Here is a 12,404-nt window from a genome sequence, read left to right as displayed (position 1 = left end):
GAGGAATCACAGAAAAGCCCTCTAGCTCTGAGTAGGTAAATACAAGATACTCTCTGCCATCTGGTGTCAAACTAGGGGATGAACTCTGATGTAAAAATGAGGATTAAACCTTGAGGTGCTGTTCTGTATTTGAGTACTGTTAAGGCTGGAAGGACCCCGAGGGATTATCTAGTTTAACTCTGGCTTGTTTTATAAATGGGAAAACTGTAGTGCAGATTAGAAAAGGCCTTTGCTCAAGATCATAGAGGAAGTAACTCTCAGCCAAGTACTTTTTCTACTGTCTTCCCCTTGGACAAACATATTTCCTACTTCCTCACAATTAAAAAAAATTGACTCTAACTTGAAGATCCACTTGGATATGTTGAAGCTGTTATATTTTTTGAATTGGATGCTGGGTGGATGCAGGGAAAGAAGGTTCAAATTTAAGAAAGACCTTTGAGGGGCTCAATATTGCTTTCCTTCTGATCTGACCCATAGGATGGACACAATAGGGTGCCCTCCTGAAGAGAGGTCAGAATATTCTGACTCTCTTGGCATCATGAGATGTGGACTGGTCTGCCTTGTGGTGATGACCATGCTCAAAACACAGTTCAGCAAATTGTACCAGTGAATTTGGCTAAAGAAGCAATGACCCTCCTTTCCAACCAGTTCTGTGATCATACCACTGAAGGCAATGGGGATAACTGAGAGAAAATTGGTGATGGACCATGACTACAATTTACTGCACTTGAATCTGGAGGTCCTTGAGGTATTATCAACACTGTGCAACCATGGATCAGAAAATCATATGATCTTTGGGTTCCAGTGAATCCCAGTAGAATGAGGAAGAGGTGAATAGTAATTTGGGACTTCTAACACCTACCTGATCATTGTGCACCAAGGGTATTACAGCTTACTTAAGTATTATTAGTCCACTGTTTATTCTTAGAATAGTGAATTCCTATTTTACTGAACCAAAATCTGAGAACCTGAAACATCTAGAAACATCTAGAACCACCTGAGAAATGTCTACTTCCTCAGTCCCATGGCAGTGCCAGATAAATGAATACAATAATTATGTCCCCATCCAAATCTTCTGGATAGAGTACTTGGGCCTGGATTTGGGAAGACCTGAATTTAAATCTGGTTTCATATGATCCTAGGCAAGTCACCCAATCCCTGTTTGCCTCAGTTTCCTCATCTGTAAAATAGGGATAATAATATTACCTACTTCTCTGAGGATCAAATGTAATAATAATTGGGAAACACTTGGCACAATGCCTGTGACATATAAATGGCAACTGTTATTACATGTTGATGAATTTTCTAAAATGTGGTGCCAGATGCATTCTGATCAAAAAAAGAGTGCATTAATTTGGTTTAGGATAAAATCAAGATTATTCATTACCTGTTCTTCACAGGATTTCACTTTAACATGAATAGCATTTGTATTGTGCTCTAAATTCTTGCAAAGACAGGTTGGTATTCTATGCCAAACCTAAGTGGCTCTAGGCCTTCTTCACCAGATAGCACAGGGATTGAGTAAAAGAGGGTGTGACTTCTCTGGGAGGTTCAGCTATGGGGAGGGAAGAGAAATCTAGAGAATCAGAATTTTTAAGATGATTTATAGAGATAATTTGATCTATTCCCCCTCAATTTAGATTGGAGAAAATGTCTTGCTAGGGGCACAGAGCCAGTTAATGGCATCATTAAGACTAGGACCCACATAACTCTGATCTTTGGTTTTTATTAGCCCTGTCAAGTAAGAGGATAGAGGTAGGGATCAGACCCTACAGTCTTCTGTGTAGAACTTTGACTTTACAGGGACTTTCAGGCTGCTTCTAGAAGAACACCTGGACATATGCCCTGGCAGGAAGTCATAGTTATGTACAGAGTTTCTTTGCTAGCATAGCTGGGTGGACTAAATAAGTGTGAGGGTTAGGGGAGGAGTGTGGAATTCTGCATCCCCCATAGAACTCAAGGCATTTAAAATGACATCAGATGGCAGTGCAGAATTCTTCAAAGAGCACTGGAACCCAGGAGGTCTATATTCCAAGTTTGATTCTGCCACTTTACTAGTTAGACCTTGGGCAAGTCACTAAATCTCTGTGGGCCTCAGATTTTTCCTAAGTAGATTGAGAGGTCTGGATTAGATATCTCCAAGAAATCTTCCAGCTTTAACCATTATTCTGTGCTCCCCTCAAGTCTGGAAATGTTCCAAGATCCTACCAGTTTTAACATTGTTGACTTTGAGGTCTTTGACAGTCTATTTTCTAAGGAAGATTTCAATTTTAAGTTCTAAGAACCCTTCTCATCCAAAGTTTTTATAATTTAAAAAATGTCTATACTAAGTAAAATTTCTAAAATATATATTTCTTTTTATTAGGTTGATTCCAGAGTGGGCACCCATTATGGTAGTGGGTTTTCTGGGTAGCCTTTTACCAAAACATTACATTGTGTGTTCCATTCTAACAAATTATGTGCTGAAATATGTCAATTAATTTGAGATGAGTCTGCATTTCTCTTCTTCCCACCTCTCTAACCTCTTACCGCATATGTAGAGCTGAGTCTCTAAGAAACAATACAAACAGGGAGATGCTTAGTAGAGTCAGTACAAAAGAAAGGGAGGGTGCTTACCAAATGCTGTCACTCCCTCTCTCTACTGGGTTTCCTAGAGCATCATAGTAGACATCTATGGTCAGGTTGCGGTCTGTGTCATGGGCTGAATTAAAATTGGTGATCACCCGAGCAGGAATCCCCAAACACCGAAGCACTGGAAATCGAAAACCAAGGAGAGAGCTTAGATGACAAGGACAATGACAATGATGATGGTTTTGAGGCTAGTGGTGACTATCCATTTAGATATTGTCTTACTATTTACAGAAACATTTTCCTCACAACTATCCTATGGGGTAGGTTTGTGGTGCAGTGGAGAGACTAATGAACTCACATGGAGTATTTTAGGAGATATGGACTAGAATACAGGGTCTGACACTTGTTGGCTATATAACCATGAGCAGCTCAGCCCACTTCTCTGAACCAAATCTCCATCATCTATAAAATGGGGGCAGCAGGGCTCATGCCACAGGGCTGCTGTGAGGAAGGCACCAATCTTACTTCCAACCTCTATGGAGGGTAATAGTTACATTAGTCCTTGCATAAGCCTGTTATTTCCCCTTTTGTACAGGTAATAAGAGAATGATAACAATACATTAAGTATATATAGCAATTTAAGACTCATAAAGCATTGAACTCACAGCAATCCTGGTAGGCAGGTGATACAACATGATTACTATTCTCATTCTACTAAGTCTCAGTGATATTAATTAGACAAAGAGAGTGAATAGCAAAGTCAGAAAACTGGAACCCAAGACTCTTTATTCCTAATTCAGTTAAGGAAGTCTGAGACAAGTTTTGGGGAGTGAGTTCATGATTTTGTACTGACCCCACCAGGCTGCATTTTCCCCAGTGTACCTGTATTCAGAGTCCCGGCAAAGACCCAACATTGGCCAAAGCGAACAGGTTGGAAACGGTTTTTCTTCCATTCCTTCAAGATCTCAACACTACCATTCCAATTCCTAGGGTCCTTGCCACCAGTGTAATTTCCACTCCAATTCCCAGATAATACACCATTATCATCATTGCCATTGACCTAAAAACACCAATGTTCAGTCAGCTCCGCAGGTGGAGAGAAGGGAAAGGTGCAATGTGTGCAGATTGAATAAGGACAAGAAAAAATCACAGATGAGGAGAAAAGCTCAGCATGGAGTAGGGGAAAGCAATGGCTTGGGAGTCAAGAGACTCCGTTGTTCTTACTTAACTCAATGCATGTCCTAGGGCAAGTCATTTTCACTTTGGGATTCAAGTTTCTTCCTCTATAGACCTGGACATCCTCAATATTACTCTGACTCTTCATGCATGGAAAATTTTACATCAATTATTTTACAGCAACAAAGTTTTACAACTATTAAAATTTTTCTGTATTAAATGTATTCCTTATAAATAACCTATTAGATTTTAATGTATTTTGTAATCATTTCTTTTTTTAGGCAGTTCAGTTTATTTATAATTAGCACTTAATTATTAAATCTATTTCTTCCTCTCATTCTTTATTAAATTATTTTTAGTTCTGCTAGAAGGGAATATTCTTGTTACTTCTGTTACTCATCAAAACCATTAAAACAAATTTCTTCTGTCTTCTACTACTAATTATATTTGTGCAAAAAGCCTTTTAATTTCACATAATAAAAATTATATATTTTATCTTTTGTGATTCATTTCCTAGTTTGGTTAAGAATTCTCTACCTAGCCATAGTTGTGAAATATACCTAATTCCATTTTAATCTAATTTCTTTATGGAGTATATTTTATATTTTAAATATTTAAATTATCTTTAAAAATATTTTTATATTTAGGTCATATTTCTATTTTGAGCTTATCTGTGATGTATGGCATAAAATGATGATCTAAATCTAATTTCTAGGGCAGCTAGATGGTGCAGTGGATAGAGTGCAGGGCCTGGAGCCAGGAAGGCTACTCTTCCTGAGTTCAAATCTAACCTCAGACACTTCCTAGCTGTGTGACTCTGGGAAAATCATATAACCTTGTTTGTCTCAGTTTCATCTGTAAAATGATCAGGAGAAAGAAATAGAAAATCATTCCAGTATCTCTGCATCTCTGCCAAGAAAACTCCAAATGAAGTAACAAAGAGTCAGATACAACTGAACAACAACACACCTAATTTCAGTCAATTTGCTTAACCAAAAGCAGTCATCTCTTCAATTACTTGTTATTCTTTATTTTTTTTTGTTTTTTGGCTTTTGGCTTTTGCAAGGTAATGGGGTTAAGTGGCTTGCCCAAGGCCACACAGCTAGGTAATTTTTTTGACATTTTTTTAAAGAGGTGTTTTAAGGTAATTATTAAGTGTCTGATGCCAGATTTGAACTCAGGTACTCCTGATTCCAGGGCCAGTGCTTTATCCACTGTGCCACCTAGCCGCCCTGATTCTTCATTTTTTTTAAAGAATACTTTGTGATTATGTATTGTGAATAATGCATTTTGTCCTTTTAAAATTATATATATATATATATAATATATATTTCAACTTAAATTTCTATTACCTCTAAGAAAACAAGTAGATAGAAATTCACCTTTCACATAAAACCTTCTTTTAATCAAATCAAATTAGAAAAGGAGAACTTTGTCTTTAGAGAGCCTTCCCTTAACAAATTATCATTTGAAAAGGTAAATCTTGTCTTTAAGAAATAAAGTTCCAGAATCCTGTCAAGATAACCTTTTCTGCTAGAAAGGGGACATGCTTTATAAAGATCACCAAAGTCCAGAGCAGGAGAGGAACTTTCCTGACTTAATTATTAATTTTTTAAAAATTTATTTAAGGCAATGGGGTTAAGTGACTTGCCCAAGATCATACAGCTAGGCAATAAATGTCTGAGACCAGATTTGAACTCAGGTCCTCCTGATTCCAGAGCCAGTGCTCTATCCACTGTGCCACCTACCTTCCTCCTGACTTAATTATTGATAATGAACCCTTGTCTAGGAACTCCTTTGATGGACATGTACTGAAGACCCCACCTTCTGATATAGTATCAGTATATAAATATGATCCCCTAGGAAGACTCTGTGAGCATGATTGACTGCAGGCCTAGTGAACAAATAAACACATGCTGTTATCATGTCTTTTATTAAATATATATTAAATCTATTATATATGTTTAGATATGTATATATAAATATAAACCAAGTGTTTCTTGTCAGACTGACTTCCAGATAGTTTACATTTTTGTAGTAATTTGAATGGTCTTTCTATTATTTCCTCTGATTTTATTATTACTATTCTAATGATGATATGAATTTTTTTATGATATGAATTTTAAAACCCTCTCTACTTCACTTTTTTCAGAGAAGAGACTTATTCTGAAATGTTTTCTTTTTTTTACAAAATGACAGGGTAGACAATAGGAGGTCCCCTCTGGCACTGACAATTAATGTTTCAAGGCCTTTTCCAGCAACTGATGTTTATGATTCTATTTAGAAGAGCAGCCTAGAGACCATTACTTTCCTGTTGGCAGTAGTGACATGAACTTACACATCTTTCTCTCCTCCTCCCATTTTGATGGGGTCATCATTTGAGATCATAAGATATATTACAGACAGGCCAAGATGAAAGATTTCACCATCTGTCCCCATCTCCTGAATCACCAGGACACCAGCATGGAAAGTAGTAATCAGTTGGGTTACCCAGAAGTTGGGATCCTTTCAAAGGGCTGTGCAAGTGGTAATTAGTGTAATTCACCCAGCCCAGCCTAGCTGGGAGTTTGGGAGGGATCATCTCCTAGGTGCAGCTCAGGAGACTTGAGGGGAGATAAAGCTGCTTGCCTGAGGGGCTAGGAATGAGTCAGCAGCAGCTGAAGCCAAACTTGGAGAAGGCAGACTGAGGGAGGGCTAGGCACTGGGGAGGAGGACCCAGTTTGCCTCACTAGGCTGCAGGCTTCAGCTGCTCTGCACAAATCTCCCCTGATCTTTGGCTTAGCCTTCAGTGCTCTCACTTTTTCTGAAACCTCAGCTTTCAAAGTCTTACCTGCCTTCTTTGACTACTCTAAATATTTATTGATTTATAGAATATCCAAATTATAAAGGGACAGCTGAAATATATCAGGGAGTGTCCAAGAAACCAGTGTTTCATACAATGAAGGAAGGCACTTAATAAATACAGTTGCTTCTGATTATTGAGAGTATAGAATTATAGATTTCCAGTGGTAGGTAACCTTAGAGGCCATCTAGTCCAATCCCTTCCTTTCACAGGTAAAAAATTCAAAACTCAAAGCAGGTGAGTGACTTTCTCAAGGTCATACTTCTGGGATTCAAACCTAGGTCTTCACATTCCATATCCAGAGACCTTTCCATCTTACCAGTATGCCCTGACTTCTAGATTTACCCCTGCCACAGACTAACCTTTATGTTGAGTAAGCCACTTTTCTGTTAGAGGCCTTGTTGTGTTCTCTTATAAAATAAGGAGGCTGGGTGAGTTGATTTCTAAGATCCCTATGGCTTTGGAATAGTTGATGAATTAGGGACAGCTAGGTAGTGCAATTGGATAAAGCATTGGAGAAGTCAGGAGAACCTGAGTTTAAATTTGGTTTCAGACACTTGCTAGCTGTGTAACCCTGGGCAAGTCACCTTGATTGGGTACAAAAGAAAAAAAAAGTCCATGAATTATTGAAAAAGATTTTAGTGACAAAGATGGACTTAGAATACAGGACTTTTGGCTAAGCCTTTTGAAGAGAAGGTAATCTCTAGAAAAATGGACAGGTAAAGTGGGAATTTTGTGATGAGATGAGGATGATGTTCTGAAGGTTCATTGTCAAAGATGATGCATACTAGACCAGACAGGCAGGGTTTCTGGCCTGGATCTAAGAAGTCACTTCAATTAACTTGTTAAAATGTTAAAAGTTAAAAAGTTCAAAGCCAAAGAAATTGCTTTACCTTTTAACCTTTAAGTTAAGTCAAATCAGCAGCCAAATGAGTTAATTAACAAGTTGAAAGGAAAAGAATTAATTAACTAAGTTAATTAACCAAGTAGGTAACAAGTTAAAGCCATTCCTCTGACTCTGAACTTGTAAATGTTTGTAGAGAGTCAAGTGTGGTATAATAGAAGGAATCCCACTGAAAGCTAGAAGCCCTGGGCTGGAGTTCAAACTCTGCTTGTGATTCTAGGTTTGACCTAGCTAGATCACTTCCTTTCTTGGGTTGCAGTTTTCCACGTGTAAGATCAAAGTGCTAAACCAATGATCACAGATACCCTCCAGTTCTGCCATTCTGTGACTCTTAGATTCACTTATTTCTATCCCGAAGGTTGAGCCAGCTCCAAGATATCAGACCACTCTCACAGGAGGAGTGCAAAAGCTAGAGGTGTCTTGATGAGGACAAGAGCTGGACCAGCAATGGGATCTTGTACAGGCTGTATTATGGCTCCCTGGTACAGACTGGCACTGGGAACTATATCCATCCTTTGAGGCCCAGCTCCCAAGCACCTTCATCCAAGAAAACTCTTTTGCTAAACATACATATTGACCACTGATCTGTCCTCATAATCTCTTTTATAGAAGAATTATTTTTTGTTTGCATCTCATCTCTTTTGAGGACTATAAGCTCAACAGAATGGCATAGGGGGAAGAACACTGGATCTGAATTCAGAAACCTGGGTTTGAATCTTAGTTTTATAATTGCTAACTATGTAACCTTGGGGAAGGTTACAATGAAACTCTCTGGGGCTCACTTTCCTCATACACATGAACTATGTAACATCTAAGGCCCTTTCCATCACTCCATCCTGTCTTGTGCTGGGGTAGCAGTGGTTATCTTTTATCTTGGTATCTCACCTAGAACCTAGGAAAATACAGAGTATCTGTTTAGTGATACCTACTTGCTTGCCTAATGAATGAATAAAGGCTTTGGCACAATGTGGCAGAGCTGGGGCCTGGATAATAACAGTTCTAAAGTCGTTTATGGTTTAAATTGCACTTTCCTCACAATATAGTTAAGAGTCAGATGATATGAGATTTATTATCCTTATTTTATAAATTAGAAAACTAAAACTCAAAAGGAGAAGATCAGTCAGTAAAGTATTAGAGCTGGAAATTGAATCCAAGTTTTGGATTCCAAGTCCAGGGTACTTTCCAGAGTTCCTAGGTGGAGGTAGCTAGGTGGCATAGAGGGCTGGGCATAGTCTTAGGAAGCCCTGAGTTCAAAGGCAGCTTCTTGTGTGACCTTGAATGAATCACTTAACTTCTGTCTGATACAGTTTCCTCAACTGCAAAATGGCTATATTTGTGAAGTGCTCATTACAATGCTTGGCTCATAGCAGGTGCTGTATAAATGCTTATTCTCTTCCCTTACCCATGTTATGTGGAACTCAGGGGAGAATGTCCTAAAGTCCTCCCTCCTAGACTGGGTTCTGGCTCTTTTTTTTTTTAGGTTTTTGCAAGGCAAATGGGGTTAAGTGGCTTTCCCAAGGCCACACAGCTAGGTAATTATTAAGTGTCTGAGACTGGATTTGAACTCAGCTACTCCTGACTCCAGGGCCAGTGCTTTATGCATTGTGACACCTAGAAGCCCTGGGTTCTGGCTCTTGATAGTACTTTGTAGGCTGAACCCTGTCTGATTTTCTGAAACTACTATGCAGTGGCCCTGGCCATGAGGACCATGCACCAGGAGAAGAGCTCTAAGCCAGGGTCAGAGTTGGAATTGCCCAGGCCCTCAGTCAGGGTTAGATGATATTCTTCTTACCATGCCACTCAGCACTCGGCCAATGTATTTAGGGTCATTTCTTCGGGCCACATCAGTGACAGGATCCCGGCGAAAATTGAGGCTCTTGTCCAGGATCATGAGGGTAATGTTTAGAATGTCATCTTCAAACTGTTTAGAAAGAGAAGTCTGGGGTTAATATTCAATATGTAACCTGAAAGGAGAGAAGCCCTAAGGGAGGGCCACAAGGTAAACTCCAGGCTCTCTTTATTCAAGGCATCCAGGTTGAAGCAGCCAATCGATGCTTTTCTGGTTCCCTCTGTAAACTAGTTTGCTCACACTAGAGGAGGAATATGGGCTGGAATGGCAAACCTAAGACCTGGGTTCCAGAGCTGCCACTGACTTATGTGGCTTTAGAGAGGTCACTTGATCTCTTGGTTAGACTAGAGAATATCTAAAGTTTCTTCTAGCTCTAAATCCTATGACTATATTAAAAAAAAATCTGAGATAATTAGGGGTTCAGGCTAGAGGATGGATTTGTGTCACTGTGTAAGAATTTGAAAGACATGGTGCAGTAGCTAGAAACCCAATCAGTATGCCAGTTTATTACTCTGCGGTCACCAAATCTTAGATTATTAAGACAGTCAGAGAATCATTGAATGCTATTCCTAGAAGTAGTCTTAGGACACAAAGCATAAACTATTACTCTTAGCTCTAGACTTAAAAGTGATCAAGGGCCAACTGATCCTCATTTTTTTTGATTAGGAATCTGAGACCCAGAGACAGGGGCCATCCCTACAACTCACCTCACAGTCCTCTCTCAGTCTGTGCCTCTATGGGATACAATTAATTGATTGCACCTGGGTCATCTCCCCTACCCAGGGTCCTGTTGTCTTCACACCCCTCTCTTTCCCAGTATTTTTCCATTCAACCCCTGAGGGGATGAGGGTCAGACTGTATCATCTCCTAAAGAGACTGAACCCATGGTCATATTGTCCTCTGCAGTGAAACTGTCCCCTAGATCCTCCCAAACAGTTTTTGTGCTAGTCATGGCTCTGAATACAGGCCAGAGAATGTCAAAGTCAGAAGGGACCTTAGAATATAAATCATAAATATATAACTTGTCTGTTCATCATTTATCTAAAACTACATCCAAATCTTTTTGACTACTACACTTGTTCAGAGCTCCAGGTTCCTGTCTTGCTCTTCTCCCCTCTTTCTACCCAAGCACATAATGCAGCTGGGTTTTCCCAGCTTGAAAATGTTGTCTTGGTACATTTAGCAATTGTACTCACTAGATATACAAATTTAACCAAGTAACTGTCTTCTCCTGGAAGGGACCTTTCAGGACCCTAACCCTTTCATTTTATGAATGGTGAACTAGAAAGGACCTGACTACAGAATGGCAGAGATGTGAAGTACCTAAGAAAAGAAAGGGTTTTAATCTCTCAATGTATATTAGTAAAAATTAATAAGATATTTCTAAAAAACTCAGAATGCCATTAAGACTTTTGGGATACCTTATAGAATATTAAAGCTGGAAGATACTTAAAACAAAGAATGCTAGAGCTAGAAAGGATCTTAGAGATAATCTAGTCCAACCCCTAGAGGTTACTAGGTAGCACAGCAGAATGTGGAGCCTAGAGAAAGGAAGACTGATTTCAAATCTGACCTTAGATACAAGCTATATGACTTTGTGCAAGTCACTCAACACTCTTTGTCTCAGTTTCTTCATCTGTCAAATGAATTGGAGAAGAAAATGATAAATCACTCCAGGATCTTTGTCAAGAAAACCCCAAACAGGGTCATGAAGAGTTAGTTGAACACAGTGAAACTACTGAACAACAAAAGTCCAACCTCCTCATTTGAAGTTTAGGTTCAGGGGAAGAAAGTGACTTAGTTGAAGCTGTATAACTAATGAGTTCAACTACCAAATGTACCAAGAAAAATTTTTCAGGCTTGGAAAACCCAGTTGTATTGCATGCTTGGGTAGAAAGAGGGGAGAAGAGCAAGACAGGAATTTGGAGCTCTGAACAAGAGTAGTAGTCAAAAAGATTTGGATGTAGTTTTAGATAAATGTTGAACACACAAGTTATATACAAGTGAAAATCCAACTTATCTTTTGAAGTCAATCACTCAGGAAATTTGTATGCAACCCTTGACTGCTTTATTATTAATTTACCTGTCCAAAATTCCAGCCAACCATGCTGATTCGATTTGTGCTCCCTACGTAGAGGATACCGGCATCTTCCTCCACATATTCTTGTCTCTCTGCATTATTCATCATGAACACACCATCCGCTGGAAACCCCCCCAAAAGGAAATGTTTGAGGTGGGAGAGAATTAGAATGGATCCTTCCCATCTTACACCCTCTCTCAGACCACCCTCTATGTTAGGGGATTGGCTATCTCAGGGGAAGTCCCCTCCCTGCCATTGTTACAGAATTTCATGAATGGAAGGGATCCCAGAAATCTTTGAGTCCAAGAATCCTTAACTTGAAGTCCTGTAAATAGATTCTGGTTGGCCCATGTATGGAGAAAAAAAATTATATCTTAATAACCTCTTTCTGACATTTAGTATTTCCTTCAATTACGATTTTAAAATCAATTATTATTCTGTGAGGGGGTTCATTGACTTTATCAGACTGCCAAAGGGGTCCAAATCTCCTTGCAGATGGAAAAACCCTTGATCTAGTTCAACTCATATCTGAATAGGAATTGTTTTTATAACAAACATCCTGACAAGGATCCAGGATCTGCTTAAAGACCTCCAGGGAAGTAGGTGTTACTTTTGCTACTTTAGCTCTAATTGCTGACAAGTTTTTCTGACCTTCTGCATCTTCCAACCTTTGTTTGTGACTCTGCCCTTTTACAGTTCATACATGGTTAATCCCTTCTTCATATGATAGGTCTAGGCTTGATGCCTCTGGACTACCTGCTTATGCTCTGGGAACAGTGAATGCAAGTGGGAAGTGAGATTGGAGAAAGGGTCTCTGCCAACCAGTTATAAATCCTATGACCAAAATAAACTAGATACTTTAGGGGTTCAGGCTGATGACTTGATGTAATTGTGTTGTGGTGTTGAGAATTTGGAAAATGTGAAGTAGTAGCTGTCCACACACTAGGAAGTCATTCAATATTACTAGTTATTGCAGTGCTAT

General features: G+C 39.1%; 1 protein-coding gene across 1 annotated transcript in view; it reads right to left on the bottom strand.

The window, feature by feature from the left end:
- Positions 1-12,404, bottom strand: part of TGM3 (transglutaminase 3) — a 48,211-nt gene that overhangs the window by 22,381 nt on the left and 13,426 nt on the right. Inside the window, exons 4-7 of the mRNA XM_074211188.1 lie at positions 11,426-11,544; positions 9,286-9,414; positions 3,454-3,631; positions 2,617-2,752 (exon numbers count right to left, since the gene is read on the bottom strand). Of these exons, the coding sequence (XP_074067289.1) occupies positions 2,617-2,752; positions 3,454-3,631; positions 9,286-9,414; positions 11,426-11,544 (562 nt within the window). The remainder of the gene's footprint in view (positions 1-2,616; positions 2,753-3,453; positions 3,632-9,285; positions 9,415-11,425; positions 11,545-12,404) is intronic.

Source organism: Macrotis lagotis, chromosome 1 (genome assembly GCF_037893015.1).
Source record: "Macrotis lagotis isolate mMagLag1 chromosome 1, bilby.v1.9.chrom.fasta, whole genome shotgun sequence".
Lineage (NCBI taxonomy): Eukaryota > Metazoa > Chordata > Mammalia > Peramelemorphia > Peramelidae > Macrotis > Macrotis lagotis.
Note: the sequence above shows the minus strand (reverse complement) of the source record. Positions and strands in the feature narration are given on the sequence as shown.